Genomic DNA, 16,574 nt, shown 5'->3' on the forward strand with positions numbered 1-16,574 from the left:
ATATATATGTGTGTGTGTGTGTGTGTGTGTTCCTCTTAAGTTTGTGCACACCAGATGATCAAACATGATAACTTTCCACCATGTCTCATTCTCTTTATGCCATTGAATCCTCTGTCTAAATCATAATAAAAGAATCTTGAAATAGAACTATCATTTTCTCACTTGGTAGTCCTATTTAACCGTAGCTCGAGTTCATCTTGTTAAAAATTGACCAAACAAGAAGCACCTAATTAGTATGTGGCGGGGCATTAGCTTCAGCTTCCGGAGCAGTACTTCCAATGCTCAAGGGGAAAAGAGTCCCAAAGACAGTTTGTTCTGTAGACTCTAGTAAACTTCACCTTCTCAAGGACCTACAAGAACTTGATTAAAGGATCCTTCCATAACTCAGATAGCAAAAGCAGACTCGTAACCACAGCTCAGACATCAAGTGTGCTGACACACCGTGCTCTCTTGCATGGCTGGCCATAATCTCACCAAAGCCACCAAGCTCCAAGGTTCTGTAACAAAGCTGACAGTTATTTCAGTGGCGTGAGTTGCCAAAGGGATTCAAAAATAATAAATAAACAAACACAAGAAGAGCTAAAGAGCCATTAATCTTTCCAAAAGATTTGGTATTTGATGGAGAACGGGAAATCCTTGAGCGGGCTGTTATCCTTAATTGGATGAAACAGTGGTTGACTTGGCTTTCTTAGAAACTATGGCTAGCAGGAATTGACCTGCTAAGTCAGAGAATTTGAACCCCCTTTACCACTGAACTGAGCTTTTGGTTTGTATCAAGGGGATTCAATATCTAATATAGATACACAAAACAAAATTTTGTTCCTTTATACATAGTGTAATTTTCTGAAGAAGGGGGTTTGGATAAATCCTCTTTGATCAGTCCATGTTTTAACCAGCAGATAACCTATCTTTCCAAATAACGCTGAAGTACATCATAATTACCTAACAAAATGGAAGAAAGATGACACTATGGAACATCAATATTTTGCTACTAATGCAGTGTTAACTTGCAAGGAAAAGAATGTACAGTTCAAGTCTATCTTAAGGACAAAGAGAAGGAATAACCTTTTTCAATTTGTGGGATATGGATGGTCCCCAGTCCCCCTTTGCGGTTGAGTTTTTCCAAAGCAATGCCTGCCTGAATCTGGTGAGCGGAAGAGAGATGAGATAAGTACCACTCACTAATATGCTTAGACGAACATTTAAAGGTTACAAGCACTTTGGAGTTTGAGGCACAAGGCTCATTAGGAGACTTGAGAAATAGTAGTATCACGAGCAGGTTCAAACACATGCCAGAATATTCTATTGAAGAGCAATCTTACTAAGAATCTCAGAGACCAAACAGCAATATCATGCCTGGAAATGGTAGATGTCGATATCAACTTTATCCAGAATTTGAGTAAGACCAATTAAAAAATCTTGGGAGAAAAAGAAAAGAGAAAAGTAGAGAGCTTTCTTTCCTCATTGGGCACTTCATGTCCTAGTTTAATTAAGATGAGATAAAACTGTATTTCTCAAATAAAGCACCCATAGAGATCATATACAGAAACAAGATTCACATAAATAAAGAAGTCAAAAGATAAAGTGTACCTAGACAAAAAAGGGGAGCACACCAGACACTGAGGCTTTATGTCCTCACTTCTACTTCAAAAGAAGCAGAGCTCGGTATAACCATGTGAGTAGGGCAAGAGCTCCTCCACCTCAATTCTTGAGCTTGAACGTCTCATTTTCCTCAATCTACTGTGTTCTGATTCAACCTCGGCCAAAAACACACTGAAAACAGGTCTATGATCTGAAAATCTAGACTCCCCACGGACATAAGACAACTGTTGGAGACCCCCACCATGCCACAAAATACGATCACACCTTCAGATGGACATTGTACAGATTAATTCTAGACTTGTATATAAATCCTCCACTAGATATTTTGATAAACTGTATAGAGATTTTAGATTGAGAATATATGTTCTTTTTGGTAGTCAAAGAAAAACACTTACCATGCAGGTGTTCTACGCTTGTCCTTTGGTTGCATGTCATCAACAGAATACCTATCTGAATTCCTAGAATATTTATATGTTGGTGGGAAATATATCTTTCCTTCTTTCCATCCCTCAAAAACTCGACCACGTCTCTGTTCTAACCTCAGCTGTCAAGGAAATAGAAAACAAGATCAGTTGATTATTGCCCTATGCCATTATTCAACTGAAATAATTTCAAGTATGAAAGTGGGAAAAAACACAAGATTGCAAGGAGACCTGATCATTTCCCAACAATCCTCTCCAGTTTTGCATCTCAACAAGTGCTTTTGCAGAACGATAAGAGAGTGCAATTCGATAGTTCAGATCCCCAAGCCAAATAACCCGGCTGAAGAGAATTGGAAAATCATCAGAAAATTGATGCATTGGAAAATCTCAGATGAAACGAATTTATAACCTAATCATGGTTTTACATGTAAGCAACTATATTAAACTCAAGCCTTACCATCTTTTTCATTTTTCAGTTAACTACATGAAACAGCAATAGAAATTATTCCAGAAAGTAAGCAGCTATCTTACTCGTGCTCAAGAATAGTTTCTGGTGACTTCTCTTCATCCACACCACTAACTTGCGGAAATCTTGTCTTCTTTAGGATCTCCATGACATCAGAATTTCTGCGCAACTCATCACCCTCTTTCTGACCAGAGGTTAAGTGAGTGCAGACAAAGCAAAAACTTGTTTGATGTAACTGCATACTGATTGAAATAGATCCCTGCAAAAACAAGCATGGAATGACTGTACATTATGCCAAGTTTTTCTCTTCTAAGTCAATATGTGGAAATCTATCAAGTTAGACAAAACATAACCAAGCTCTTTTCCACTTAGAGTTACCTTATTCCTAAGGTACCCCATCAACCCTCTGCCGACACATGATACTTTCATATTCCGAACATGTTCCCTCAAATCACTCCGCACCCATACGGTGAGAAAAATGCCAACCATTTGTTTACTTGCTGCCAAACAGTAGTTTGAATTTCTGGGCATTCTATAACCATCTTCTGCAGGAGCATACCCTCCATTCCTCAAAGGGGAAAACGAAGCAGTAGGTGAATCTCCAGGTCCATATTCATCATCTGATGAGCCCCATCTGGAGACATCACTTGGTCTTTGTCCGCAGGAATAGTCACTAGGCCTATGACCAGATGAATAATCACTTGGCCTGTGAATAGAGGTATAGTCACTTGGTCTGCGAGAAGATGAAAAGTCACTTGGCCTCTGCTCCCTATTAGGATCAAAATCACTAGACCTATGTCCAAAAATTACTCGATCACAAACACTGTATCGTCCATCCACACGAAGTTGCGAGATTGATGGATCATTTTCCACGCTCCCGCACTGAGGTGTCTGAACTGACCGACGATGAGAGAAGGACGATGCCTTGTATCTATTTGACCCCTCAAAGTCAGCATTCCACTCGGCAATTGGAACAGGAGAAGAAGTGTAGCAACCATTACCTCCACTAGTACCAGGACCGTTGTTTAATGTCTCCCCGATCAGAGCGATCCACTTTTTGGCAGGGCCACTGTCTTCGGCTCCCAGTATATTACCAGCATTTAAAGGAACAATTTCCTGAAATCTGAAATGTAATAACGACAACATTACCATGGTAAAATGTCACCCAAGATAAAGTTTCAGTCAACTGTGGCATATGAAATTTTTTGTAAAGGAATAGATGGAAACAACTCTTAAAGCTCATACCCAAGCACATAAATATCTGCAGGGGGTGAGGAATGAAGCCATTCATCTAGATTCAAATTGCTCAGTGGCGATTCTCCACCGACATTCCATGTAGACACAAAGAGTCTGAGCCAATAAGAAATAAAGCGAAAAACATTCATGTAGTGAGTTGTGAACTATAAAGGAAAAAGAGACAAAACCTGAAATATCTACCGGATTTATCAAGAAGACAAACCTATAATCTTGTACATTTATGATCTTAGGGCGATCAAGACTAACACTCCCCCGTGGGAGATGCTCCATACCCCTGGTTGATTTCTCTGCTCATTTGAGAAGGCAAAGAGACTAGAATTAACTCAAGTCACATAAGAAGAGTCTCTTAAATACTACATAGGGTATTATAAGGATTTGGAAAATTAACCATGCCACTAACCTGTTTTGGTCTTCTTGACAGCGCAATGTTCCCACTCCGAGATGCTTGTTCTCCACTCATAACTTCCTAAAGAAGGGAAGATCAACATTAGTTCCCAATTGAAGAGTTGGTAAAAAACCATAACTCAAAACAATTTTAACAAATCACAAAAATTGGAAACAGCCTATTGCACAAATCATGGGTTCGAGCTACGGAGACGGTCTCTTGCAGAAATGCATAGTAAGGCTGCATACAATACCCTTGTGGTAAGTCCCTCTCCGGACCTTGCTATGCAGGAGCTTAGTACAACGACTACACAATTAGGAATGATTGTGTTTAACTTTATCTTTATGGGAGAGACCCATCAATTTGTACTGGAGGTAAAGACAGTGAATAAATTCAATTTCAATATGAGACAAAACCTTCACTAATCACCAAAAACATGTGCTGCAGACAGAAATAATTATCCATCACGCAAAGTTTTAACACAAGAATAAGATAAAATATTCTATTCTGTCACTCAACTAATAGTTAGTATCTCAAAAAACCGTCTTTGGTCTTGATTCCAATTTTCTTCAACAAAGAAAGCGATTTTCTAAGCGTATCAGTTGAGTGACCATAGGAAGATTCACCTAAATTTTGTAAGTTACAATCTACTAGTTTTAGTTACCCAGAAGAAAAACCCAATTCAGAACAAACATTTCAACTCCTCAAAAGAAAAAGGGTAAAACACAGATTCATAAACCCAATGAAGAAAAAATAAGAACAAAGAAAAAAAAAAGATGCTGACCTCCATAAACAGATTCATCAGATTCAAATTCAACAGTTTTGCCCTTTAAATTGAACCATTTCCTAACCAATTTTCTGGACCAAGATAGCTTCAGCAATCAAAGGGCAAAAATGTCAGAAATCAAAGTACAAAACCCCAAAAATTGCATTTTCCAAAGAAATGAAAGCAAATGGAGAAAAGGGGTTGTGATATAAGTATTCACCTTGCTTTTCTTTGAATACTCATCCCTCATTGCATCACTCTTCTTTCAAATTCTGAATTATATTCAGAGTCACCCCAATAAAATCAAAATCTTGAAAACCTTCAGCTTCTTCTTCTACTTCTAGCTACTCAATTTCTGATCCGTAAATGAAACCAAATAACATAAAAAGATAGCAACTTTATAGGCAATATTCTTTATTTTTTGGAAAAATCAGTAAATATACACATTACATTCATTCATTCATTATATATAAGAGAAGAAATTAAGGAAGTAAGTGAGACAATCACTTTTAAATTTAGCAGAAGAAAGAGAAAAAAGGATGTCTATATATAACAGAGTATCGAATTTGAACAGGGTAAAGTGCAAAGTACAACTTATCTATTCTCAATTTATTTCTCTAATTTTAACTTTGACTCGGAGTTGAAGAAATTAAAGAAATTTTTTAAATATATTAAATTTAACTTTGACTCGAAGTTGAAGAAATTACTGAAATTTTTAAATATTTAAAATATGTTAGATATTGTTTAATCTTATAATTCTAAATATTTGTATGAAAAAATAAAAATACAGAATTGTTATTTTAAAAAAATAAAATTGAAGAAAAAGTGAGATAAGTAAATTGAAACATAAGGGGTATATCTTTTTCCACCTTTCATGTTTTAGTGTGACTATTAATTTTTTAGTCTATTTTTAACGGAAGTAATTTCAAATACAAAAATAATTCAACTAAATTTCTTTTTTAAACATAATTTTCTAATATTAAAAAGATATCATGACATATTTAAAAATGTTTTACATCTTATCAAATATTGTTTCGTAAAATGGGATAAAGAGAGTACTTGTCTCTAGGGGTGTTCACGGGTTGGTTTGGATCAGTTAAATCAAAACCAAACCAATTTAATCGGTTTTAAAATTATCAAAACCAAATATAATATAAGTTTATCGGTTTGGTGATTATCGGTTTCGGTTTGATTTGGTTCAGTTATTCGGTTATTAACCATACACAAAAATAAAAGAAACAATTCATTTAAAATATGAAAAAAGTGACAACAATCCATTCTAAACGAAAAATAATTAGAATGACTTAAATTACTGAACTTTCGATCACTAAATTTACTATCAATAAAGCTTTAAAATTCACTATATTGGCCTAGAAGGAAGAGACAACAACATTTTCAGTCCCACATAGAATTGTCATAGACACTAAAGCTTTAAAATTCACTATATTGGCCTAGAAGGAAAGACAATAATATTTTCAATCCCACAAAGAATTGTCATAGACACTCATATACATGAAATCAATAAGATAAATGTTTCATCTTGGGCATTTTTGCTTTCAATAAGTAAATTATAAAGAAATTTTAATGAAAATATGTATAAGATCTTTAAAATTGTTTATAAAAACAATATATTAAGTATGTATATTAATAAAATATATGTATATAATTCATCGGTTCGGTTCAGTTATTTCTTCGGGTTTTTTCGAATAAAACCATAACCAAACCAAATACTATCGGTTTTCAAAAATCTAAAACCAAACCAAATCAAACCCAAATAAAATCGGTTTTATTTGGTTTTTCGATTTGGATCAGTTTTTATCCAAACCGTGAACACCCCTACTTGTCTCTATGAAATCATATTACTAGAAGATGAATAAGAGGATGTTTGGATTGGCTTAAAAGTTTATCAAATCTACTTTTAAGTCAATTTTTGACTTCTGGAAGTGTTTGGCAAATATAAAATATAACTTGAAATAAGTCAAAAATAACTTAAAATAAGTTGAGAAGTGTTTGGCAAGGTCAAGAATAACTTAAAATAAGTTTAAAATGACTTAAAATAAGTAAAATACCAAAAGTAGGTCTCCCTCTATTTATTTATTTTTACTTAAAAATCATTTCAATTTGACTTTTTATTTTTAACTTAAAAACTACTTTTTTAAGTCAATCCAAACGAGACCTAAATCTTGATTGTTTTCTTGTCCGTGTCTGATATTCATATTGGAGTTGGACTATTTTGAATTCACTATGTGTATAGAGCCCCATTCGAGAGGAAGCTATCAACGATTTTTTCATACCTAGACTCGAACCCAAGACATATGATTAAGGAAAAAGCAACATTATTGGTTGATGGTTCTAAGATCAAATTATTGTAAAAAAATATATGTTGTGATTGTCACATCAAAAGGAATGGATGGAGTTATTTAAGCTTTACTATATGAACAAACTTCTTGTTGCAAATTACGTTGATATTATTAAGAGAATTACATATATTATATTTTCAGGATAAAATAAAAGAATGAAAGTTGCAACAGTAGTCAAGTCTGGATGGCCAAATAAGATGGGACAAAGACAAAAGACAATTCATGTGATGGTTAAAACAATGAAACATGGACGGTGTAAGATTCTTTACCTGTAAAATTTGGTCTCCTAATTAACTACTCGTAAATTGTAACCAAAGCAGTTAAAGATAAAGGAAGCTTGTATTATATTCTTTATCATACTTTTTTGTTTTTTCACTGTACTGAGACCTTGATTAATTTGAATTTGCATAACATAAAGTTCATTTAAGAGAAAAATGTGTTTTGACAGGATTTTTGCTTCATACTTAAGGTCTAATTAGGATCGAACATGATCTTTGATAGAAGTGGAGACCATCATATCCATTCTACCGTAACCCTCATTGATATATTCTTTTATATTATATGTTGCTCTTAATTATATTCTGATTTTAATTTTTTAATAGCCTCTTGCTTTTGGACTTTCTTTTTTATTAGGCCTTTTTTATATGATGTGCAAGGAATGGTTTAGAGAAAGGTATTGTCGACTGTTCTCCTTATGTACCTTTCTCAAAGAAGATGATCTACCAACATGAGTTGTGGTAGAATAGTTGAGATTTCTCAATTTGTTAATTAAAGATTTCAAGTTTCAGCCTATCATGAGAACAGAAAAAATTTCACCAAAAGCATCATTTTAAATTTAGTCAGACCCCTACCGGATATATCAAGTGGGAGATTAAAAAAGATGAGAGCATGGTGTGGATGGACCGTGAATTGTAAGAAGTAATTAAAGCAAAAAAGGAAGTTTTATGATGAGGTTGAACCATGCGGTATGCACGGTGAAATAAACAATATGCAACTTTAATCAGGCTAAAATGCTTCTCTAATCATATTGTTTTGTAGGGTATATATCCACCTGTACATATATAATACATTCCTTCGATTGTCAAACAATTAATACAGGATCAAATATGATGCCATAAATATATCCAAATCTAATTTATAACCTAAGGGACTAAAATGTAGTAATAATTTCCTGTCTATTAATCTAATCAATGTAGTCACTAGACATGATAATAATGATATAAAAACTGAAAATATAAGCATGGAGAAACTTAATAACAAACGTCATGCATTAATTAATACGACAGATATGCTTTGAAGGAGTTGGTGTAGTGTTATTATTACTTTAATGCAATTCAAAATATTGTTGGCCTTGGTGTGATTGAATAATTTGAGGCTGAGAATAGGTAATGTCCCATTTTGAGAAAGAGCATCTGTCTCAATTTAGGTTGTTGGGGTCCATGTATATCCTTGTCATAGAATTGTGGGGATGCATGCAATTGTACTAGATTGTTGACTTGGAAATTCTTGTGGATTTGGATCTTCCTCCTTATGTAACGATCCCAATCGTCGTTATTTAGGAAAGGAAAATGTCGGGAGAACTGGGCCCATCATTCCACCAGAGCGGGACAAATGCCGCAAGGGCAGGGGCGCTCTAGCGGGAAAAGGAGTGCCAAAGCGGGATGATCGGGACAAAACTTAAATGGCACGAAGTCTATTTTCTCCTTTTTCCCTAAGTGCCAAAAAGAGGTGAGGATCACCCCAGAAACCCTCAAAAGGCTACTCTAGGCTTGGGAAAGAAGGAGAAAGAGATTTCTAGCGCAAGGAGGACGATAACTTGCGGATTTTCGGCCAAATCCACAGTCTCAAGGTTCGGAAACCAGGATTAGAGTTATAATCCCGTGTAACTGCTTGGCGCCCAGGTAGGTTAGGTTTTATTAATTGAGTAGTCTTAAATTCGTGTTCACTGCGTAGTATATTGTTAATTGACGGTAGAATTCATGTGTAGACCTTCGTGCACCGAAAAAGGGATGGTTGTACTTGTATTCCTAGTGGTTACATGAAATGTGAACCGTAGGGGGAAGCATCTTCCTGTGAACTAGGTGTAGGTGATGGTTTGCTATCCTTTTTGTGTGATATATAACGGGTAATTGCTTCGTTGTATGCATGCATGTATAAGAATAAGGAATGTGAGCCGAATCTAATGCAAATGAGTATATATATGTGAATAATTACATGCCATGAACCCATTACTTGATTGTATGACTATTAGTATTGTTCATTATGGGTGTGATTGTGGTTGTGGTTGTGCTGACTGGATCGGGTGTCACGTTTTGACACATATATTGGATCGGGTGTCACGTTTCGACACATATATTGGATCAATTTTCACGTTCTGACACATCTACTGGATTGGGTGTCACGTTCTAACACATCTATTGAATCAGGTGTCACGTTTCGACACATGTATATTAGATCGAGTGTCGCGTTTCGACACACTAACAGTTTGGGTGTGGGTTCCAAGAGAGAACCATTGGTGACTACTATGTTCATATCTACCTGTCCTGGATGTTGGGAATTATTATGTTGCTCCTGAATGATAATTGAATTATGCATTATGTATATGTGTGTTTAATATGTCGTGTACTTGTTACATATCTCATTACTGAATGAACTGTGAATGGCTAGGCCCAATCTGGATGTGGTATGGTAAGTGGAGACTGAGGTTCCAAGTGTTACTATGTATATTCGTAAAAAGTATGAGAAGTGGGGAGGTGTTCGTGTCGTAAATTTTGAGTAGCTAGGTGTTACCTTGGAAGGGGATTCACATTGAAATGGTTAGCGAGCCTTGATAGAATGTACTATGGGATCAATGGTTGAGTGGTGATGTGGAAGAAGTAAGGGTATATCGTGAGTGGTTGGCCCGGTTGGTAGTGGTTACATCCGGAAACTCTTCTAAGTGATGGAATGGTTAAGTTATGATCAATAACGGAGCGAGCGAGGGGTTAGAATCAAGTGTACTAGTATATATTAAAGTATTCGGGAATGGTATGGGCATGAGGATATAAAGATGGAGGAATGAACAGTTTTATTGCATGTTTCCTGCTAGTCGATTTCTTATATTATGCGGTGGGTATCGGGTTGACCGATGATGCCTACCAGTACGTGTGGTTTGTACTGATACTACTCTTGCTATGCCTTTTTGGCATAGTCTAGTTGCAGGGTCAGTGATGTTTCATAGGTGAAGACGAAGACAATCTCCAACAACTTCTATTTTTCCTTCCATGTGGTGGGAGCTGCGTCATTTGTTATCATGTTTATACCTTGTAATCTTAGAAGCTCTTGTACCTATTTAGACTAGATCCTTGGGGAAGTTAATTACTTTACAATTTAATTTTAAGTCGTTTAAAACTCTTATTTTATAAACATTACATGAATTTCTGTTTATTCGTCAATTTTCTTAATCTTCCGCATGTCTTTAACTGTTTGGGAATCGACGATTCTCCTACTTAGGTGTTAGAGTAGGTGCATGCATGGCCCGGTGGGTTGGATTGTGATAAATTGGGATCAGAGCCCAGGTTACCGGTCTCCTAGTACAAGAGCAACTGTGGAATAGACTCATACGGATGGGTGTGTTGAAGTCCACATCTAATCTTCAGGAAGCTATGAAGCATTCTAGGAAGTCATCCATTTATTCTTTCCTTTCGCGCGAGTTGTCGCTTGTGGTAGGAGTTGAGTCCAATTGGTATCTCCTGATTCCAATTGGTATCTTAACAAAGTGAACTGGACGTCGTAGTCACGACAGAAAGGACACAAGCAAGGTAAATTGGAACTAAGAATGTTCCAATTGATATCTGGCCTTAGAGGTTATATAAATGCATGGATGATCAGTAATGGTCATCTATGGAGCGAACTAATTAATAGTTTGGACTTGTTTGTGAGTTATAGCTTGAAATTGTGAATATGTGCAGATTATTGTCTGAAATGATTGTTGGTGTGTAAGGTATATTTACTTGGATGTTATGATATGATTATGTGCACCGTGTTGCCTGACTGGAGTTCGATGTAGACAGTGCACTTGCCCGAATGTTCAAAACTATACGAGTTATAATTGCTTGAGTTTCGTGAACTTGTTGTCGGAAAGAGATTCATCACTAGGTTAGGTGCAAAGGTCAAGATAAATTACGATGTGATTCGTAAATGAAACCAAGACGCGTATTGCAACCGATTATAAATCGTGTGAGTGATAAGCATGTTTGTTATTTCGGATTAATGGGAAGGAATTTTGGAGTGTGTACTATTGGGTTGACTCGGGGTAGAGAATGACTATCGTTGCTAAGAGGGAAATCCTAAATGCTTAGTTATAGCCCTGGGAGTCAATTGAAAACTTTGGAAACGGGAAGAACCCCAGAAACTATTGTCCTGGGAACTGGTTCCGTCGGAGCCGCTGAGGCAGGATCATTCCCGCCAGGACAAGACTGCTAGAGCAAGAAGTCTCCCGCCAGAGCAGGACAGGGCGAGACAGAATCGCATCCCTATCTCTCATGTTTTTCCTAGTCACACATATGAACCCTGAATCGTGCGTGGGTTAATCCCTGTAATTCGATCAGTACTCAACAATAGAACATGAAGTTGCAATCACCTAGCATTTAAATATTAGCGGTGAAAAACAGCAAAAACCAGAATCCATGTTTGTCACGCCCTAAACTAGAGAAGGCGTGACTGGCACTCGACACCTTATGCAATCGAGTTAGCCACAAAAACATACCAACTGACTCAACTGAGGGCCTAGAAGGTCAGGCAGCATAACATCTAAAATACTATGACTGGACCCTTAAGGTCATAACCTGAATATTGGTAAGTCATATAGAAGAAGGTAGACAAGCCAAAGATCATAAGGTACTAGCTAGCCGACAAGGCTACAATGAAGATATACACACATACATACATATCTATACATGCCAAGCCTATATGGCTAGAAACCGGAAGCTGCAGAAAGAAACCCAGAATACTATGTCTACAATAGCCTCTATGAGTGACATAAGCACTGGTCGAGACAAGGCCCCGATTATATCTAAACTGTGTAATAAAAGTAACATCTTATGAGAGCTCCAGGAAGAAGTGGAGCTTACCAGCTCACAGCTGAACCCCGAATCGTAGCAGAGGGGTCAATCAGAATCCCTACCTGGACCTGCACGCACGAAACAAAAATGCGTCCCCAGGCAATGGGACGTCAGTACGAATAAAAATGTACTGGTATGTAAGGCAGAAAATAGAATAATAAATAGTTAGTGTAAAAAGGGGAATAAAGATACCGCCTGAAACAGAAACTCTGGTAGCCACCATGGTTGACATCAAACCTTATATAAATTAAATATGCATGGTATGCTCACATAATCGTATGTCATGAATACATATATGTATATAGATGCAAATGCATGTCATACCCAACCAAGTGCTAGCAATGGTGGTGCCTTCCGGTAGCGAACCGGGATCATATTCGCCAACTTGTGGCCATCTGTGTCTCATACGTATAAATATAGGCAATAGGCCCCATACCCTCCGATTATAACTCAGAAGTAGAATGCATAGCATGTAATGTCATGGATTCGTAATGCATTTGTTACCTGAATCATGTTGCCAATCTTGGCTCATTGGTACTCTTGTCCTCATAATCTCGTAATCACTTTCGTATCACATGTAAATATCTCGTGAAACTTATATACTTGTAAATTAAATTGGAACACTTGACTTGAATTTAGAAAGGCAACTTAAACTTGAGGATGTTCATAAAGAGCTTAAAGTTCTTCACTTAGTATCTATATATGTTTCCTTAGTAGTTTGTAAAAAAAAGTATTTCAGAAAAAAACCGTACTTTAGTAGTTTAAACCTACAATTTACATTTAAGAGTTACGGAGATCAATGTTTTATTTTAAAGTTTTCAAAAATATAAATTAGCGAGGAAGGAGGACTAATTTCAAATTCATATTGTTCATCCCTAAGCTTTTTAAGTTACTACATCTAAAGAAGAATAAGAATTCGTACACATGGACCTATAGTCAAGAGAATCAACAAAATGACATAAAGACGCCAAATACCCTATCTAACCGAACGAGTGGAATAGCAACATAATGGAGTCACAAAAATACACCAACTGCAATATCAATGCCTTTCACAAAAGGTCTTTCTAGTAATAGAGTAGTAAAACAATATTTGACGATTTAGGATTCCAAAATTCGTGCTCAAAGGAAGTACAGTGCTTAGCCTTAACATACCTCAATTATGAGTCTTGTTGTATCAATTTTCTTACGGTATGTAATCTACAGAAAGTCATGTCATAATATGAAATCTACAGAAAATCATGCCACACAACCATTACAGGCAGGATATTAACATGGCAGGGTCAAAGTAGCAATTTAGATCTTACTAGCAGAGTAATTAGCTCGCCAGACCCTTTTTAAATGTATGCTTCATTACCTTTTCTTCTCCAAATTACAACCCCAAATTAATGACGTAACATACATATTTGCAGCAGCTATTACCAAGTGGAGGCCTACACAATAGTCAACAACAACCAAATAGAGTAAGCATGCACAATAATAAAAACTCGGCGTATCACCACACCCCTCCTCTCCAACCACAAAATAACCACAACCAAATCCAAATCATGAGTCTTCTAACCATTAAATCCAGAAAAATATATGTAATACAGTCCTATAATTGTTTTAATATAACCATAATAACTCGAACTTACGGCTTCCAATCACCATCCTGTGAGTTCGTCCAATAATTACGTTTGGAATCACGTATTTATCTTCATAAGCAATACGAGAATAAAAGGGCAGAACCTTAACTTAAAATTGATGGAGATTATAGTATTTTAGCATGTCTCCTCAATTACAAAAGTCTCCTAAAACACAAGACGTTGAACCAAGAAGAAATCATTTGAAAATTGCAATGCAATAATAGAACCAACGTTACACTTATTTATCTTATAATTAATTACCCATCTATACTTCTTCTTCTCTTCCAAACTCATATCAACAACAACCACACATAACCAAATCATTTCCAAAAATTCCAGCAACAACAATATCAGAAAATACTTCAAAAACAGCCCAATATCACATAACTATCAAAATACAATTTTACAACCGTCTATTCGTGTTCTTGCTTATATAGCATAGCTATAACTTGGAATCACTCAATAAAATGAAGGGTGAGAATGATTACCTCCAAACAGAAACTACAACACCTAAAAACGAGACTCTTTCACCACGAAGAATCCTTCAAATCACAACCAACAAGGAGGAAAGAAGTACCACAACCTCTATGAACGTTCCAATGGTGAAACCACGTTGAAATCTTGTAAATCTTTTCTTGGATGATAGGGGAACCTTTAGAGAGGATTTAAGATTGTTTCCTTCTTATTTTTGTCGAAAAAAATGAGTTAGGACGAAGAGAAACCAAATCTCATAAAGCTAAACCGACATAGGGGCGAGGGACCCACCTTCACGTGCATGCTTGTGCAGTTTCACTAAAATCTAAATATCTCTCAATTCTGAAGTCGTATGGACAAATGTTTTAATGCGTTGGAAAGTAGACTCGTAAACCTTCGATTTCATATATTGGGATTTTTCTAAAGCTTTATATATTGGGAGAAAAGCTCTAAGACATTTAACCCAAATTTCAGAAGGTTTATTAAAGAAACTTACTCTAACCTTTGTCAACTTTTATTTCCCAACTTGCTTGACTTCAAAACTTAACTTACGATCATTGGGCAACTATATCACCTTATTAAACATCCTTATTAGCATATACAATACTTTTTGTCTTATCCTAAAGGTACTGGTTAACTTAAACCTTCCGAAAGGGCAGGGTGTTAGAAGAGACATTCTTTAACTCGAACTTGTTTAAGGGCTTCCTTGACCCATAATGTTAGTTTAATTCTTTCATTTTTAACCACCCCTATGCAAACTTATTATTCTAACATAATACACCAAGTCATATAAACGTCATACACTCATGCAATGATACACATACTGTCACGCCCCAAGCGACCCCCGAGATGCGAACACGGGACCTAGGACCACAAGTGATCCCAAGCTAACCCTGCTGGCATGATCATGAGCATACTAAATATAATCTGAATAATAGAAACTGTGTGGAAGCTATAATCATAAATAAAATGAAAAGATGGGGAATACCCATATACTATAACTGAGATAAATAATAACTGATGAGTTTAATACAAGGAAGATACTAACTCAATACAAAGCTGAATCTATGTCTGAAATAAGCCTCTAAACTGACTAGAAGTGTTGGGACATGCCCCAACTAAGTTCTAGAAAATCTGAAACTAAAAGACTGAAAACTGAAAGACGACACGACTATTGTCCTCGAAGAATGATGACTCACCACTGATGCTGCTGAACTGAAGATCGGGAATCGATCTAAGCGTGATCTGGATGCTGAGAACCTGAACCTACATCACGAGAAGATGTAGCGCACGTATGCGTCAGTACTTGAAAGGTACTGAGCATGCAGGATAGAGTAAAGCTGAAATAACATATAACTGAACAAAGCAATAAAAAAATGAAATAATCTGAACATGATATGGATACTGAAAATACTGAATACTGAGCTAACTGATGCAATAACCAAATTTATAACATGCTGAGACTGAATACTGACTGTACTGAAATATGGTCAATGCAATAGAGTCTGACTGAACTGTGGGAGCTACTAATAACTGACATAAAACCACAGAGCTAACTGATGCAATGACCAAATTTATAACATGCTGAGACTGAATACTGACTGTACTGAAATATGGTCAATGCAATAGAGTCTGACTGAACTGTGGGAGCTACTAATAACCGACATAAAACCACATGAGCTAAATGTGGAGTTCGATGTATATGCCCCATCGAAAGGACCCTATATACCCTGCCAGAGGTATAGAGGCATGTTGGCTTGATCGCTAAACTGATATTGCACACAGAGGGGACTTACACCTACGTTGCTCATAGTTTTGGGACTATATGGGTACGCTGAACCTTAGTCCAACTCGGTATTATGCTACTCCCAATGAATTAAGTAGTTAACTGGTTATGACTGAATTTCTGTAAATACTGGATAGCTCGAACTGAACATGCAAACTGAGAATGCAACAATTAAACGAATATTGATGCGTTAATAACTGAGGCATGTATAACTGAATAACTGAGATATCTGACCTAGCATGTGTAATTCAAGAACTAAAGAAATACATAGCTAGGGTTCTAAAATTCATGCGAGAAACGATGTAATGACATGATAATCTGATTTGGAACAT

The 16,574-nt window shown here is 36.3% G+C and overlaps 1 protein-coding gene across 2 annotated transcripts; it reads right to left on the bottom strand.

Annotated features, from left to right (window-relative positions):
* Positions 1-58: 58 nt before the first annotated feature.
* LOC102582978 (type IV inositol polyphosphate 5-phosphatase 7) lies at positions 59-5,419 on the bottom strand. 2 transcript variants are annotated; one of them, XM_006350588.2, is made up of 12 exons: positions 5,119-5,419; positions 4,917-5,004; positions 4,148-4,213; positions 3,950-4,034; positions 3,736-3,840; positions 2,869-3,613; positions 2,556-2,749; positions 2,256-2,364; positions 1,998-2,146; positions 1,591-1,866; positions 1,066-1,144; positions 59-497 (listed from the first exon to the last, which is right to left on the bottom strand). In XM_006350588.2, exons 1-10 carry the CDS (start codon positions 5,146-5,148, stop codon positions 1,647-1,649), a joined length of 1,791 nt encoding a protein of 596 aa, XP_006350650.1. In that variant the 5' UTR covers positions 5,149-5,419; the 3' UTR covers positions 59-497; positions 1,066-1,144; positions 1,591-1,646. The 2 variants fall into 2 exon arrangements, with proteins under 2 accessions (XP_006350650.1, XP_015165650.1); XM_015310164.1 differs by having other exon boundaries at positions 59-508.
* Positions 5,420-16,574: the final 11,155 nt, after the last annotated feature.

The sequence above is a fragment of the Solanum tuberosum genome, unplaced genomic scaffold (assembly GCF_000226075.1).
Source record: "Solanum tuberosum cultivar DM 1-3 516 R44 unplaced genomic scaffold, SolTub_3.0 scf00125, whole genome shotgun sequence".
In the NCBI taxonomy this organism is placed as follows: domain Eukaryota; kingdom Viridiplantae; phylum Streptophyta; class Magnoliopsida; order Solanales; family Solanaceae; genus Solanum; species Solanum tuberosum.

Excerpts from the sequence above, each read along its gene's own strand:
- LOC102582978 (XM_006350588.2), bottom strand. The coding sequence starts at position 5,148 with ATGAGGGATGAGTATTCAAAGAAAAGCAAG. Across the intron at positions 2,147-2,255 it reads GATTGTTGGGAAATGATCAG|CTGAGGTTAGAACAGAGACG; the intron begins GTCTCCTTGCAA and ends TTTCCTTGACAG. Across the intron at positions 1,867-1,997 it reads AAGCGTAGAACACCTGCATG|GTGTGATCGTATTTTGTGGC; the intron begins GTAAGTGTTTTT and ends GTCCATCTGAAG.